Source organism: Mus caroli, chromosome 6, assembly GCF_900094665.2.
Source record: "Mus caroli chromosome 6, CAROLI_EIJ_v1.1, whole genome shotgun sequence".
Classification (NCBI taxonomy): domain Eukaryota; kingdom Metazoa; phylum Chordata; class Mammalia; order Rodentia; family Muridae; genus Mus; species Mus caroli.
The window spans coordinates 108488441-108503611 of record NC_034575.1 but is presented as its reverse complement, the minus strand read 5'-3'; the positions used below and the strand labels follow the sequence as shown (position 1 = coordinate 108503611).

Here is a 15171-nt window from a genome sequence, read left to right as displayed (position 1 = left end):
TTTTTTTTTTAAAGATTTATTTATTATATGTAAGTACACTGTAGCTGTCTTCAGACACTCCAGAAGAGGGCGCCAGATCTCGTTACGGATGGTTGTTAGCCACCATGTGGTTGCTGGGATTTGAACTCTGGACCTTTGGAAGAGCAGTCGGGTGCTCTTACCCACTGAGCCATCTCACCAGCCCTAGCCTCAGATTTTATGTAGCTAAAGATGACTGTGAACTCCTGATCCTCTACATTCACCTCCACCACCCCCGTGCTGGGATTTTTTGCCTAGTCTGACCTTAGTCCTTGCTCAGGCTGCTTCTGAGATGCACAGGAGACCTCCCAGAAGTCCTCTGGAACACCAATGAGCCTATGACAGAGCAGTTACACACTCCACATAACGCCAGACAGGAGAGCCACTGTATTTCTGTGGTGTAATCCCAGTGTGTAATCTACAGGAACAGGCAGGAGGATTGATGCGCGGTTGAGGGCAGCCTGGTCTACATAGCATGTTCCAGGTCAGTTGGGGCTATGTAAAATGACTCTGTCTCAAAAAACAAAAACAAAAAGAAAGAACCAAAACTTTTAAGATTTCATACAGGGGACTGGAGAGATGGCTCAGTGGTTCAACTCACTGGTTGTTCTGCCAGAGAACTGGGTTCCATTCTCAGCATGCTCTCAGAGGCTCACAACTACCTGTAACTCCAGTTCCAGGCGATCTCACACCCTCATCGGGCTCACACATGGAGTGCCTGCATCCAGGCATACAAAACATTCATCAACAGAAAATGAAAAATTAAAAAAAAAAGATTAATATTACATGGTCTGGCTACAGAGATTATCAGGTAAAGGTGCTTGCTGCCAAGCCTCATGACCTAGGTTTGGTTCCCAGAACCATGTAATAAGGAGGTCACTGACTATTGAGAGAACCCTCTGGGCTGGCAAGATGGCTCAGCGGTTAAGAGCACTGACTGTTCTTCTAGAGGTCCTGAGTTCAAATCCCAGCAATCACGTGGTGGATCACAACCACCCGTAATGAGATCTGACTCCCTCTTCTGGTGTGTTTGAAGACAGCTACGGCTTATTTACATATAATAATAAATAAATCTTTGGGCCGGAGTGAGTGGAATTGACTGGAGGAAGTGGGGCCGACAGGAGTTATAAAAATAAATAAATCTAAGAAATAAAGGAAGGAAGGAGGAAAGAAAGAAACAAAGAGAGAAAGAAGGTTGTTCTTTAACTCATGGGGTGGTGGTGGTGGTGTATATGCCTTTGATCCTAGCAGTTGTAAGATGGAGGCAAGCAGGGATCTCTGAGTTCAAGGTCAGCCTGGTCTACAGCGCAAGTTCCAGGACTGCCAGAGCTAAACAGAGAAACCCTGTCTTGAGAAAAAAAATGTCTGGTGACTGCCACAAGTGTGTGTGTGTGTGTGTACATATTGTATATATACACACACACACACTCACCATAAATAAAATATTAAACAGTTCCAAAGAAAAATAATTGCTCATCTTCTCTTCTTTGTCTTCAGTTACCTTTTCCATTGTGGTAACAAGACGTCTGATAGAGAAAGGTGCGGAGCAATGGCTCCATGGTTAAGAGCATTAGCTGCTTTTGCAGGGCACTGAGCTTCCAAGCAACCATGGCGAGTTCACAACTTCCTGTATCTCCAGTTCCAGGAGATGCACTTTATGCCGGAGGCACCCTTAGACCTACATAAATAAAGATGCTGGGTGTGGTGGCTCACACCTTTAATCCTAGCTCTCTCTGGGGAGGCAGGGGCAGGCAGCTCTCTGTGAGTTCCAGGCCAGCCAGGGCTACACAGTAAGATCCTGTTGCAATGAATAGAGACTTTGATCTAGTTGGTGAGGAGGTTGTAGCAGAGTAACTCAAGAGGATTGCAGACAGGAAGTTGACGGAGGCAAAACAGGAAAGAGCCAACAAAAGACATACTCTCCAGGCAGAACCACTTACAACAAACTACCTACTTCACCTTCCACAATTCCATGGCCTCCCAAGAGCCCACCCAAATTCTGAATAGCTCACCCATTCCTTAGGTCAGAGTTCTTAGAATGCAATTGTCCTGGGAGCCTCCTCAAACACACCCAGACATGCACTGTGCTAGTACCATAGCTATTCTTATCCCAATCGAGATATGCTCGTGGTATGGCATCCGACTCCACCAGCAGAAGCCAGAGGCTTAGACTCAATTCTAAGTTAGATGAAATGAACTTATTCTTCCTGCTAGCAGAAGGATGGTAGCCCTAGAGCCCAACAGCATGCGAGGGGAGGGGGGTTAGGGTGGGTTTTTTGGGTTTTTTTGGTTTTTGGTTTGTTTTTTGTTTTTGTTTTCTTTCGAGACAGGGTTTCTCTGTATCATCCTGGCTGTCCTGGAACTCACTTTGTAGACCAGGCTGGCCTGGATCTCAGAAATCCGCCTGCCTCTGCCTCCGGAGTGCTGGGATTAAAGGCGTGCACTACCACGCCTGGCTAGGGGTTTTAAGGTAGACGTCAGAAAGGTGTGCAAAACAACTGCCCATGGAATCCACAGCTGGGCAGGAGAAGGTTTCACTTTCCGCAGCTGTTCCTTACTTTCCTGCTACATAGTAATAAAAACCACGGCATCCCTTTCCCATAGTGAGAAGCAGGCTTTACAGACACAAAGACACCTCCCCCGCAGGCCACCAGGATCTCCCAGGCATTCCAGAGCAACAGGTCCGAGGCCCTTAGCAGATGCCTGGCTCCATATTATGTTTCTTCAGTCATCACAGGGGATGCGTGTGAATGGCCGCTCAGGTCTGAGAGCTTGGAAGACTGGGATAGTGAGCTCAGTTCATTTCTGGAACACCACAGTGCCACCAGTCAGGGCTGGCTGCACGTCCTCTCAGTCATTCTGCCTTCCACCTACGTCTGTTTTCCATTGCTATAACAAAACACTTGAACCCAGTCTGCAGCTCGGTCATAGCGTGCTTGCCTAGCAAGTGTGGGGAGATCCGTCAGCCGCACTGAAGGAAGGATAACGGAAAGTTGTCAATATGCTTATCTCTGTGGGGTGGGGGACGTGACCTGGTTGTTGAGGACACTTGCTGCTGAGTTCCATTCTCAATGCCCATGGCAAGCTCACAACTGCCCATAGCACCAGCTCCGGAGGATCCAATGTCCTTTTTCAGCCTTTTGGGGCACCTGTATACATGTGGCTTACACTTATACAGACAGACACTTACATGTCAATAAAAAGAAAACACACACATGCAGAGTTTGTCTGGGTCACAGCTCAAGAGGCTGCAGAGTCCAAGAACATGAAGCCAGCATGTACTTAGCATGTGTAGGGCCCTTTCTGGTGCACCCTAACATGGAGGAAGCAGACCCACGTTGAGGGAGAGGGTCTCTTTTCTCTCCTCTCCTCCCTAGAAAGCTAAGCCATCATGGGGAGCAACCCCTTCACATTCTTGTCTAACACTAATCATGTTGGTCTCCAAATGCCATTAATATGAATTTGGAGGTTAACTTTCTCACAGCTGAACTTGGGAGGTCACACCTGGGGTGAGAGCTGTGCAGGAGGCAGCCTCCCCCTCTAAATGAGGGGAGGGAAGGAACATAGCACCCCTCTGATTCCCCCACCAGAATCAACAGGCTAGTACTGGAGTCCTTTCAGCAAGGCTTTCAGGCCTGGAAGCTTGGTGACAGATCCTCTTGCTCTTGCCTCAGTGGTGGGATTAAAGGTGTGTGCCACTATACCCCACTGCTTTTTTAAAAAGTGACACTTTTGCCAGGCATGGTGGCTTACGCCTTTGATCCCAGCACTTGGGAGGCAGAGGCAGGCGGATTTCTGAGTTCAAGGCCAGCCTGGTCTACAGAGTGAGTTCCAGGACAGCCAGGGCTACACAGAGAAACCCTGTCTCGAAAAACAAAACAAACAAACAAAAAGAGACTTTCTTTTTATTTTCAGTCATTATTTCTATTTCAGTTTTTATTATGTGCATAAAATTGTTACTATTTTTTTTTTTTTTGAGACAGGGTTATGTAGACTGATACTGGAATTAAAGGTCTGGTCTGTATTTTATTGCTAATTATGTACATAAGTCTGTGTGTTTGGACAGGTGTTATAGGAGGTTGTGAGTCCAAGGCTGTGGGGTGATGAAAACAACAGGCAATCTTGTTGTTTGTTTTTGTTTTGTTTTTCAAGACAGGGCTTCTCTGTATAGCTCTGGCTGTCCTGGAACTCATTTTGTAGACCAGGCTGGCCTCGAACTCAGAAATCCGCCTGCCTCTGCATCCCGAGTGCTGGAATTAAAGGTGTGCACCACCAGGCCGGGCAACAACAGGCAATCTTAACCAATCTCCAGTTTGTTTCATTTTACGCCCATGTATTTTGCTTTTGAGACATACTGGCCAGGATGGTACAGCTTCTGTTTCTTTTTCTTTTCTTTCCTTTTTAGACTGGGTTTTCTTTGTGTAGTCCAGGCTTGTCTCAAACTCAGCTAACTACTTGCCTCGAACTCAGCTAACTACTTGCCTCTGTTCCAGGCATGTGCCATCACACCCAGCCTACCTTGATTTTCTTTTCATAGAGGGGCCTTGCGCATCTCCCAGGCTGGTCTCCAACCCAGTATCTGTGATCTTGGTCTATGTGACCTACATACACGGTGCTGGGAATTGAACCCAGGACCTTGTGCATCCTCTCTACCACCTGAGCCACAGCTTTGGGACCTTTTATGTCACAGGCTGTTACTATTTCAGGCAGGTCTACTAACAGAAAGGCTGCATACCGTTCTTCACCTTTCTTCTCCCTCGCTTTTACAAGGGAGGTTTTCAGATTAAGGTTCCCCAAAATTGAAACGACAGTCTTCTCAACCCTTTTTATTCTAAGGCACGTCCTCTACTTCGAGTAAATAACCCGCCTTATGCCTCAGTTTTTCCAAAAGCCAGAACCCTAAATGGCACTTTTTCTTCTACAGGGGAGGCAAAGCCCGGATCCTCGCTCGTTTGAGCGCCCTCTGCCTTGATTGACAGCCTGCCTGACCAATCTACGCACGGAGGATGTACGGGAGGTGGGGTTGAACTGTCCGTGGACACGCGTGCGTACTGTGTTTGGTCCCCGGCAATGGGATCCCTGAGAGTTTTGCGTTATGTCTCTGTGATCTGGCGGCCGGAGCTGGGGTCTTGCGCACGGCAGAGGGATGCCGGCTTCGGCACCGAGGCCCGGTGATTATAACACTCCACTTCCGTGTATGGGGAGACACTAGATCAAGGGGAGGGCAGGCACGAAATTCAGATCAGGACTTGGTTCTAAGCCCGACTGTGTTGTGAGACCCGGCACTAGATCCTTGGAGCTTTGAGCCTTGGTGCCTCTTTGGTAAAGTCTGGGGGGTAAGTGGACTCCCAACTGTCTGCTGAGCCCGGGAGTTCTAAGAATAGGCTGGACTAGGCAGGGTGAGCAAGGGAGGGAGGTACAGGCTTCTACCATGTTTCTCAGGCGTCCGTCTCAACCTCACCGCTCCAGCAAGCGCAAGGACCTAGTTGAGGACCAGCCCTTCCCAGGGCTGCTGAGGACGGAGAACCTCGGCCTGGAGGAACTGGCTCATGTCCTGAGGGCAGCTGTGGTGGATCAGAAAGGTGAGGGGAGCCTGCTGCTCCTGTGCCTCCCCTGTTGCTGCAGGAGCCGGGCCAGCAGTCACATTCCTCCTAGCCTCACCATCACGAGGAGAGGTGTATACCTCACTCCTCCCTGTGTTCCGAGAGCAGCTGTAACAGAAGTTAACTATCAGAAAAAGCTTTGGGGTTAGCTATAGCTGGCCTCTGTAAGCGGCATGCCTCTTGGTTTCGTAAAAGAGGGCTAGATGTCTGCTCTTGCAAAGAGGACCAGCAGTCAGCACCCACATGATGCTTTACGACTATATGTTCATGTAGCAGTGAGGGGGCTTCATAGTTCTGGGATAAATATGACCTCTGCCTTGCGAGATCCAGCGTCCTAATGTGAGAATTACTGAGCAATCACTGCTGGCGTGGTAACCACACTTGTAATTCCAGAACTTGGGAGGCAGAGGCAAGGAGAATCAGGAGTTCAGGACCAGACTTAGCTGTGTAGTGAATTTGAGGCTGACTTGGTGTTTGAGCCCCCCCTCCACCTGCAACAGTCAAGGACTGTAGGAGGGGCACACATTATACTGAGGTATGTTGGAGCCAATGGGAATGGAAGCCTGGAACTGCAGGTATGAAGGCTCCGAGGTACAGGGATTAGGAAGTGAGATTTAAAGTGGGGTTGGGATTGTATAACCCCCACCCCCACCCCGGAGGCTGCATGCATACATGCTTCCCTGCTTTTGCTGACATCCATGAACTGTTTCAGGACCTCTGGTGACACTGAACAAGCCACAGGGTCTGCCTGTGACAGGTATGGGCATGGGCAGGGAGGAGGGAAAGACTGGGATAGAGATGGTTGGATGGCACGCTGGCAGCTTGTCCTCTTCCCTCCCAGGGAGACCAGGAGAGCTGACGCTGCTGTCTGTGCTGCCACAGCTAAGCCAGGCCCTGGGGCTCAAACACCAGGAGCTCCAGGTTGTGCGAGCACCTGGGAAGTAAGTGATAGTGTGGGGTGTATGTTACACCCACTGTAAGTAAAAGTCTATTTTATTCAAATGCCTGATACATGGTAGGCCCTTGGACATTGGTGCTAACTCTTAGGGCATTCGGCTCTCTCTTGAGGGCCAGAGAAAAGGCCTTATGACTTGTTTCTCAGGTCTGGATTCTAGTCCTGGTGTTACTGTCCAGCCTTTAGCTGGTGTTCCTTTAGTTAGGGGGTGGGGTTACCCTTATTGTGTATAGAGTGTTTAGCCTGCATGTATGTCTATGCACCACAGTGTGTATCTGGTGCCCTCAGAGGCCAGAAGGTGGCATCTGATCAAGAATTGGAATCGCAGATAGTTGTGAGCCACCATTCGGGTGCTCAATGCTGGTCCATCTAGAGCTCGTTTTCAAGACCAAGAGGCTTTATGTGATTTGTCCCCTTCTTCCAGGGAGGCCTCCGGACTTGTGCTTCTCTCCAGCTGTCCCCAGACAGCAAGCCACCTGCAGACGTTCTTTATCCACTCAAGGAGAGCCCAGAGACCCACAGCCACCTACTGGTGAGAGGTGCAGGGTCACTCCCAGGACAGAGGGAAGGTCCCACCAGGCTGCTCTGAGACCTCCTTTCCCTTTCTTAGTGCTGTCACTGATGGCATCCCTGAGCCTTCAGAGGGGACAGTCCGCATGCCTCTGAAGATGGAACAGATGGATGGCGTTGATCTTGTAAGTCAGAGGCCACCAGGGAAGTGGTGTCCCTTCGGTTTTTGCCTTACAGGAGTCCAGGTTGTGCACCTGGGGTGGCTAGGTCCGCTGTCTCCTAACAGGCAAATGGCTGATGCCATTGTGGAGGCCCTCTCCTAAGTCAACTGGCAGCAGGGGGGGGGGGGCTCAACAGAGTCCTAGGGATGTGTTAAGTCATTCTTGACTGGTACCCTAGGCAGTCCCAGTGATGTCCCCATCTCGAAAGGACATCCAGGAAGGTGTCAAAAGGACCCTCAGCCGTTTCCATGTGATGGCCACAGGCCGTGGCTGTGCCCTGGTCCAGCTGCAGCCACTGACAGGTGGGTCTGGACAGTGCTCTGCTGGGGGTATGAGGAAGACAGTGCTTGACAACAGTCAGGGAGCATGTGGTGGACCCCAGGGGTGTGTGAGTGGGCTCAGCGGGAGGCAGCAGTTTTAGGTGCACACCCACAGTCTGGCACTCGGCACACATCCTTATTGCTTCAGTTGCGTAGGGTTGGACCCTCAGGCTGGGCAGGTTGCCATCTGCCATTGCTCTTACCTTCTCATGATCCTCTCTGGAGACCGAGGTCATCTCACAGATCCTTACTTCTAGGGATGGGGGCAGTACTGCACAGCCAGGACGAGCAACTGCCTCCTACCCACCCCCACCCCCCACCCTTTCAGTCTTTCCCAATCAGCTGCAGGTACACATGGCTCTACAGCTCTGCCCAATTCTTGGAGACCACACCTATGCTGCTCGTGTGGGCACCATTCTGGGCCAGCGCTTTCTGTGGCCAGCAGAGACCACCAAGCCCCAGAGACAGGTAGGTCCCCTGGCCCATATGCCTGCTCTCTGTGGGTTTGGGGGAAACTGTGTCTCCCAGATATCATGCACATTCAGACTAGGAGGCAGCTGGCTTGGTCTCTGGGGCCACCTGTGTCCCTGCGGTTGCTGCGTGGCTCAGGCCTCTTGTCCATGAGCTGGAAGTGGTGGAAGCTGACATCACAGGTCCTCACGTTCCACCATCCTTTCGAGCGTTTGTGCATCATTTCTTCCTCGTGTTGAGTCCAGTGAATGGGAGTGCAGCAGAAGCAGGCCTGGCTCTAGGCAGCCACTTGGGACCAAGACTATTGCTTTCTGGCCAGAAGGGGAGACTGGAGGTTTGTATGAGTTGGGGCTTTGAGGACCAGGTCTGTGTACCACTTCTCACATCCCATTGGCCAGAGGCTTAATCACATGGCTTCACTAAACACAAAAGAAGCTGAAGGAAACTCTGTCTGTAGAAAAAAACATTACTGCAGTTACAGACCAGGGAGGTCCTGCCGGAATGCTCCCTCTGGCTAGAACTTAGATGGCTGCTGTCTTTCCCATCCCAGGTCCTGGATGAAGCTCTGCTCAGACACCTCCACTTGAGTCCTTCCCAAGTAGCCCAGATGCCTTTGCACCTGCACCTTTACCGCCTCCTCCTCCCAGGCACCGGATCCAGGGACCCCCCTAGTGAACTTCTGGCACCCCTGCCCCCTTACTTCTCTCGGACCCTGCAGCGCCTTCGGCTCTCTCAACAGTAGACTGTGCCTGACCCCAGATGGAAAATAGGAAGAATAAGGAGAGTGGAGTTGGTGCTGACCACAGACAAGGCCCCTGGGCTCCTTGGTCTGACACACTAAGATCAAATCGCAGAGAGGCCACGTGATTGCTGTGTGGCTCTGGGCAGGTGACTTCTCTCTGGACTTAATAAAAGTTCTACCTCCTGGTCTGGTTTACCAGAAATGAGAAAGCAGATGTTTACCAAGGACTGTGTTCTCTGCTCAAGATAACGGTGGCCAGGTCAGGAGGTGGCATCTGCTGTTCTCCTGGCCAGGAGGAGGTTTGCTTGGTTTTGAGACCAGGTCTGACCAGGTATCCCTGGCTGGGCTCGAGCTCAGAGATTTGCCTGCCTCTGCCTCCCGAGTCCTGGGATGACAGGCACACACCACTGTACAGGCGTGAGCTCTTCTTACTTTGAAGGACATAGCTCACTGAACTTCAACACCCTTCTCCACTCACCACGTTCACAGGCTACAGGTAGACACTGCTGTGGAGGACCAGCCAACCCTCCACAGGTAGGAAATGCCATGGTTCACTTGGGTTTGTTTCTTGGTCTTCCAGTTTTAGGTGGCTTGACTACCCCCCTCACGGAGGGACGAAACAGACCACCCTCTAGAGAAGGGTTAAGGTTTAGGGAAAGTCCATTTCTTGTCCTAATGGTCTAAGCCATTCTACCAGCCCAACTTGTCCTTGGGAGGAAGGTATCCTTGATGACTGGCCTTCCCCACACTACTATTTGCAAACCATGTCTCCTTGCTCAGACTCGGTCTCCTCTACTGTATAGTGCAGGCTCTCTCCCCTCAAATCCCCCACACACACCCTAAGACTTCCTGAAGAGAAGGCTAATACCCATCACTAGGGGATTGTGGGCCTTTGATAGAGGCTCTACCGATCAGCTCTTGTCTGAGCCTTGCCTCAATTATCCAAGCCAAGCCCAGAGAACTTTACTTGCTTTTTTTTTTAATTTGATGCTGGATCCAGAATAGGCCAGTGAAGATCAGAACAGTGGTTTCTCTAGCCTCGCAGCCCCTATGCGCCTCAGGTTTTGGGACGCCAAAGTAAGAGTGAAGGGATTGGGGAGACTCAGCCTCTTCTTGGGGTATGCCTCAGCCCTGGGTGTGCTGCCGAGTCTGGCCTTGAACTTGCCTTTGCCCTTGACTTTCCTGTGGGTGCTAGGAAGAAGTCCAGCTTCAAAGGGCAGAGGCCACGAGGCACTTCCAAAGTGGGGGCCTCGAAGGTGCTGGGGAATAGCAGCCTCGGCGTAAAGGAGGGGAGGAAGAGAGAGATGATCAGGTCTCTGTCTTGGAACAGGATTCTGTGGAAGATAAGCCCTTCCCTGGTGCGCTGCTTGGTCTGGGTGCTGCCCTCTGCCTGTGCCCTTCTTCCCCGATCCCACCACTCAGCACTACCCGCCAGGTTGTGCAGCACAGCTCGAAGCCCACCTTTCCTGGCTTCAGCATGCTGGGTGCCAGCTTGAGATCAGGGTGAGGTGGGAAAGACATCAGAACCTTGGCGGTAGGAAGAGTCATCAAGGCCTTGCCTGTGGTTGACAGAGCCTTAGAGCCCACCAGCTGGTCATGTTGGAGTCTGAGGACCCGGCCCTGGGGTCGGTGCACACGGGGAGAAGGCAGCCAGGCCTTGGCATGGAGGCTAGGGAAGTGGAAAGGGGCTGTGGGAGAAGAGAAGCGTTGAGGGCCAGGTTGGGCCCCAGCCTGACCAGCTGTCCCACGGGGTATGTGCAGAGGTGGGGGAGTGGGAGGTGTGGGCAGACAGAGCCCCTCCCAGCTCCTCCAGAGGCAGTGGGAAGAACACAGGGTTGGGGGTCCAACAGACCTGGGTCTGCATCCCAGCTCTGCCCCTTCTGAGCTGTGCAACCTCGGGCAACGTCCTTAAACTTCCTGCTACCTCGGCTGGAAAATGGGGACAATAGCACTAGGGTGTTGTGAGGGCTAAGGGGGCGCAGGAAGGGCATGGTGGCAGTGCCTTTCTCCAGAGAAGAGTGAGGGTAAAGCTGGCTAAGGCAGCAGCAGAGGTCTGGACTCCCGGGACGCGCACTCCAGGACCAAGCCCTGGCATCTTGTGGTCTAACTGCCTGGCAGGGTGACTACTTTGGAATACTCATTTGGTTGTATATTTAAAAACACTTGGTGAGCAGACTGATGCTTGCTATCACTCACGGTCTTCTGACAAGAGGGTAAGTCCAGACACTTGGGAGGAGCTTGGAGAGCAGGTAGCAAAGGCCTTGTGGGAGGGGCTTGGAGAGCAGGTAGCAATGGCCTTGTGGGAGGGGCTTGGAGAGCAGGTAGCAATGGCCTTGTGGGAGGGGCTTGGAGAGCAGGTAGCAATGGCCTTGGGAGGACGCGGGTATTCGGGGAATGTGGTATTAGGTCAGGCCTCAGGCTGTGACCTATTGAAACTGTGGCCCACCCTGATGTTTGGGGGCTCCCACTTCTGGAGGGTGAGGCAGACAGGGGCCGTGGCACTTTTTGCCTTGCCTTTCTTCCCCTTTCCGGAGACAGAGGCGACGGCCGCAGGTTCCGGCTTCTCGGTGTGCTCCAGGCTCTCGGCCCTAGCATTTTTCCTAGAAGCTGACCTGTGGGTAGGGGAGCCTGAGTCCTTGCTTTCCCCAGAGCCTTGCTGGGTCAGCAGATGAGGGAGTGATGAGCGGACCCCTGTCCGCCGATGACCCACGGGCACGGGCTTCTTGATGGTAGAGCCCTCCACTAGGAGCCGGATACCCACGTACTGGGGCACCTCCACAGCAGGCTGTGGACAGGAGAGAACAAGGCTGGAAATCAGGGCCCAAGGCACAGATAGATGGAACCAGTTTCTGGGGTGTCTGGCTAAGGGGCGCATCAGAGAAGCAGGAATCTCCTCCTATCTTGCAGAGATTTAGAGGACCTACGGTCACAGAGCCCTAGGGAGCCAGCACAGCCATGCAGACAAGCAAGGCAGCCTCTGCCCTGTGTTAGACTGCGAGTGGTTTCATGCTGTGGGCAGCCAGAGATGGACAGAGCTGAGCCATGACTTCCTATGTGGAGATGAAATTTCCATTGTGAATACCAAGAAGAGGGAGGCATAGAACCTCGCTGTCCTTAGTGAGGCCTCTAAGGTCAGAGTAGCTTTCTAAGGATAGGGAAAGTTATAGGCCATACATAGTGAACCGCCAGGCATGGGTGCTGAGACCTGAACTTGGGTCCTCTTTAAGAGCAGTTAAAACTGCTGAGCCATCTCTCTAACCCAACTTACTTTCTTTATAACTTACCCTGTCTATGGCAGTGTTTCTCAACCTTCCTAATACTGTGACCCTTTAACACAGTTCCTGGTGGCGTGGTGACACCCAACCATCAATTTATGTCATTGCTATTTTATAATGGTAATTTTGCTAGTTATGAACCATAACTATCTGACATTCAGGTTGGTCTTAGGAGACCCCTGTAAAAGGATCATTTGACTCCCAAAGGGGTTGCAACCACTGGTCCCTGGCATATGTTGTTAGCATCAGAAAATGGACCGATAGACAAAGTAATTAGTAATTTGGGGGCAGGGGACAGTGTTGAGGTAGATAAAGGTACTTGCTGGATTCAATCCCCAAGACCCATGAAGTAGAAGGAGAGGGAGAACCGACTCTCACAGGTTGTCCTCTGACCTCCAGACCTCCACTTGTGTGTTGTGGCATGTGCAAACACACACATATACAAACTCAAGCACACTAAGTAATACAATAATAATAATAATAATAAAAGGATGACAGCCACCTTAGCCCAAGGTCAAATTTGACATCAGGAATTAGGAGAAAGTCTGCCAGTTGTGCCTTGTGACAGTCCAATGAGGTGTCTAGCATCACCATCACTTAAGTGGGAGAAGGGGGTCTTGGGGGTTTGCCAAAAATGTCTACCCTGAACCTCATCAAGTTGTTAACCTATTTTCTACTTTATAGGAGAGTCAGAAAACAGACTGAGCTGAACAGCACAAGGAGACAATCAGATAAGACAGAATGTGGGACAGAGCTACTGGCTGGCCAGCCTGGCCTCCAAAGGTAGGATGCCAAGGAGGAAACAGTGTAGCTGTCCTAGATCAAAGGCGATCAGAGAGACAAAGCTACTAGTGTGCCCACCCTAGGTGCATACTGGCCTCAGAAAACGATCAGTAATAAAAGATGTCTGTGGATAAAGGACATCGGAAAAAGGCTGGGCTCAATCTTCCCAGGCATCCAGCCATGCAGGTTTTTGTTTATTCTGAAACAAGGGTTCATGTAGCTCAGGTTGGCCTCAAGCTCACTATATAGCCAAGGATGACCTTAAACTCCTGATCCTCCTGCTGCAGACTCCTAAGTGCTGGGGTTTCAGGTATGTGTTTGATGCCTTGTGAGAATTCCGATCAATTTTGAATGGCAAGGACTGCATCTTTCCCTTTCCTCTGCCCTCTTCCACAATGGCGCTGTTTGTTTGTTACGGGGTCTCACTATAAAGTCCCAGCTGAACTGACATTGGCTATGTAAGCCAGCCTGGCTGTGAACTTGTGTATTACAGGTGTATATGTACACCTGCTTATATTTTCTCCTTTATGGTTTTTAAAAGTGGAGCTATTACCCAAAAACTACAACATGCCTAGCATACAGGACCCTGAATTCCATCCCTAACACCTAGAGATAATGTCCTTAACAGAAACTACACCCTCTTGTCAGCACGTTATTCTAAGACTGTGGTTCTCAGCCTTTCTAACGCTTGAATACAGATCCTCATATTGTGATGACCCCTCCCCCAACCACAAAATTATTTTCATTGCTACTCCATAATTGTAATTTTTCTCCAGTTTGAATTGTAATGTGTACTGGCTAGTTTTATGTCAACTTGACACAGCTGGAGTTATCACAGAGAAAGGAGCTTCAGTCGAGGAAATGCCTCCATGAGATCCAACTGTAAGGCATTTTCTCAATTAGTGGTCAAGGGGGAAAGGCCCCTTGTGGGTGGGACCATCCCTGGGCTGGTAGTCTTGATTTTATAAGAGAGCAGGCTGAGCAAGCCAGGGCAGGCAAGCCAGTAAAGAACATCCCTCCATGGCCTCTGCATCAGCTCCTGCTTCCTGACCTGCTTGAGTTCCAGTCCTGACGTCCTTTGGTGATGAACAGCAATGTGGAAGTGTAAGCTGAATAAACCCTTTCCTCCCCAACTTGCTTCTTGGTCATCATGTTTGTGCAGGAATAGAAACCCAGACTAAGACATAATGTAAATATCTGATATACAGGATGGTCTTAGGTGGCACTTGTAAAAAGGTCATTTGACTCTCCAAGGGGTCCGCAGAGCAGTCCACGGGTTTGGACTCAGTCATGTGGTCAGGACCCTGCTTTCCTGTAGCAGACCTAGGCCTTCATGCATCCTAGCTGGAAGACTCCTACTTAAAAATTGCTCTCAGAGTTCAGAAACTCTTAAAAAGGTTCTTTTAAAGTTGCATTTGTATGATTGTTGTTTTGAAATAGGGTCTCACTCGAAAGCCCAGGCTAGCCTGGAATTCACTGTGTAACCCAAACTTCCCTTGAACTCAAAATGACCCCTTTTGCTGCCTCCTGAATACTAGGAGGGAGAAGGCGGAGTCCTACAAGTCTAGCTGTGATGGCTAATCTGCATCATCGTCTAGGACGGGAAAGCCTGGGGTATTTACAAAGCATGCCCAGGAGGTGTCTCTAGAGCCCCCAGAGGGCTTTGGCCTATTGACTGACTCCTCATTGGTGGATTTAGAACTCTGATAAACTGCTGGGAGACTGCAGCACTGGGGAGGATGGGGCTTGGTTAGATAGTTTATTTCCAAGCTGGGTGTCATGACTCTTACCTATAATCTTAGTACTTGGGAAGCTTGAAGCAGGAGAAAATGCCATGAGTTTTAGGTTAGCCTGGGCAACAGTGTAAGTTCCTGGCCAGCCTAGGCTATCCAGAGTAAGTCCCTGTCTCAAAAAACAAACAAACAAACAAACAACCCAAAAACCAACAAAACAATGTTTTTGGCTGATTAAAAAAAAAATCGGGGGCTGGTGAGATGGCTCAGGGGTTGAGAGCACCGACTGCTCTTCCGAAGGTCCTGAGTTCAAATCCCAGCAACCACATGGTAGCTCACAACCATCCGTAACAAGATCTGACTCCTTCTTCTGGAGTGTCTGAAGACAGCTACAGTGTACTCACATATAATAAAATAAAATAAATAAATCTAAAAAAAAAAAAATCCTGAGCCGGGCGTGGTGGCGCACGCCTTTAATCCCAGCACTTGGGAGGCAGAGGCAGGCAGATTTCTGAGTTCGAGGCCAGCCTGGTCTACAGC

At 50.5% G+C, this 15171-nt stretch overlaps 2 protein-coding genes across 3 annotated transcripts in view; one reads left to right on the top strand and one right to left on the bottom strand.

The window, feature by feature from the left end:
• The first annotated feature begins 5043 nt into the window (after positions 1–5043).
• On the top strand, positions 5044–9052 carry Rpusd3 (RNA pseudouridine synthase D3). Its single transcript, XM_021164887.2, has 9 exons — positions 5044–5189; positions 5461–5600; positions 6334–6378; positions 6463–6562; positions 7001–7108; positions 7187–7271; positions 7486–7609; positions 7956–8095; positions 8649–9052. The coding sequence occupies exons 1-9, from the start codon at positions 5089–5091 to the stop codon at positions 8838–8840; spliced, it is 1035 nt and encodes a 344-aa protein (XP_021020546.1). The 5' UTR covers positions 5044–5088; the 3' UTR covers positions 8841–9052.
• Positions 9053–9813: 761 nt separating this feature from the next.
• Ttll3 (tubulin tyrosine ligase like 3) overlaps positions 9814–15171 on the bottom strand; it is a 23143-nt gene continuing 17785 nt past the window's right edge. The window contains exons 12-13 of one of the 2 annotated variants that reach the window (XM_021164451.2): positions 11355–11625; positions 9814–10528 (exon numbers count right to left, since the gene is read on the bottom strand). In XM_021164451.2, coding sequence (XP_021020110.1) covers positions 10149–10528; positions 11355–11625 — 651 coding nt within the window. In that variant the 3' untranslated portion in view covers positions 9814–10148. Of the gene's footprint in view, positions 10529–10835; positions 11626–15171 lie in introns of those variants that run through there. The other variant, XM_021164449.2, reaches the window with a different exon arrangement.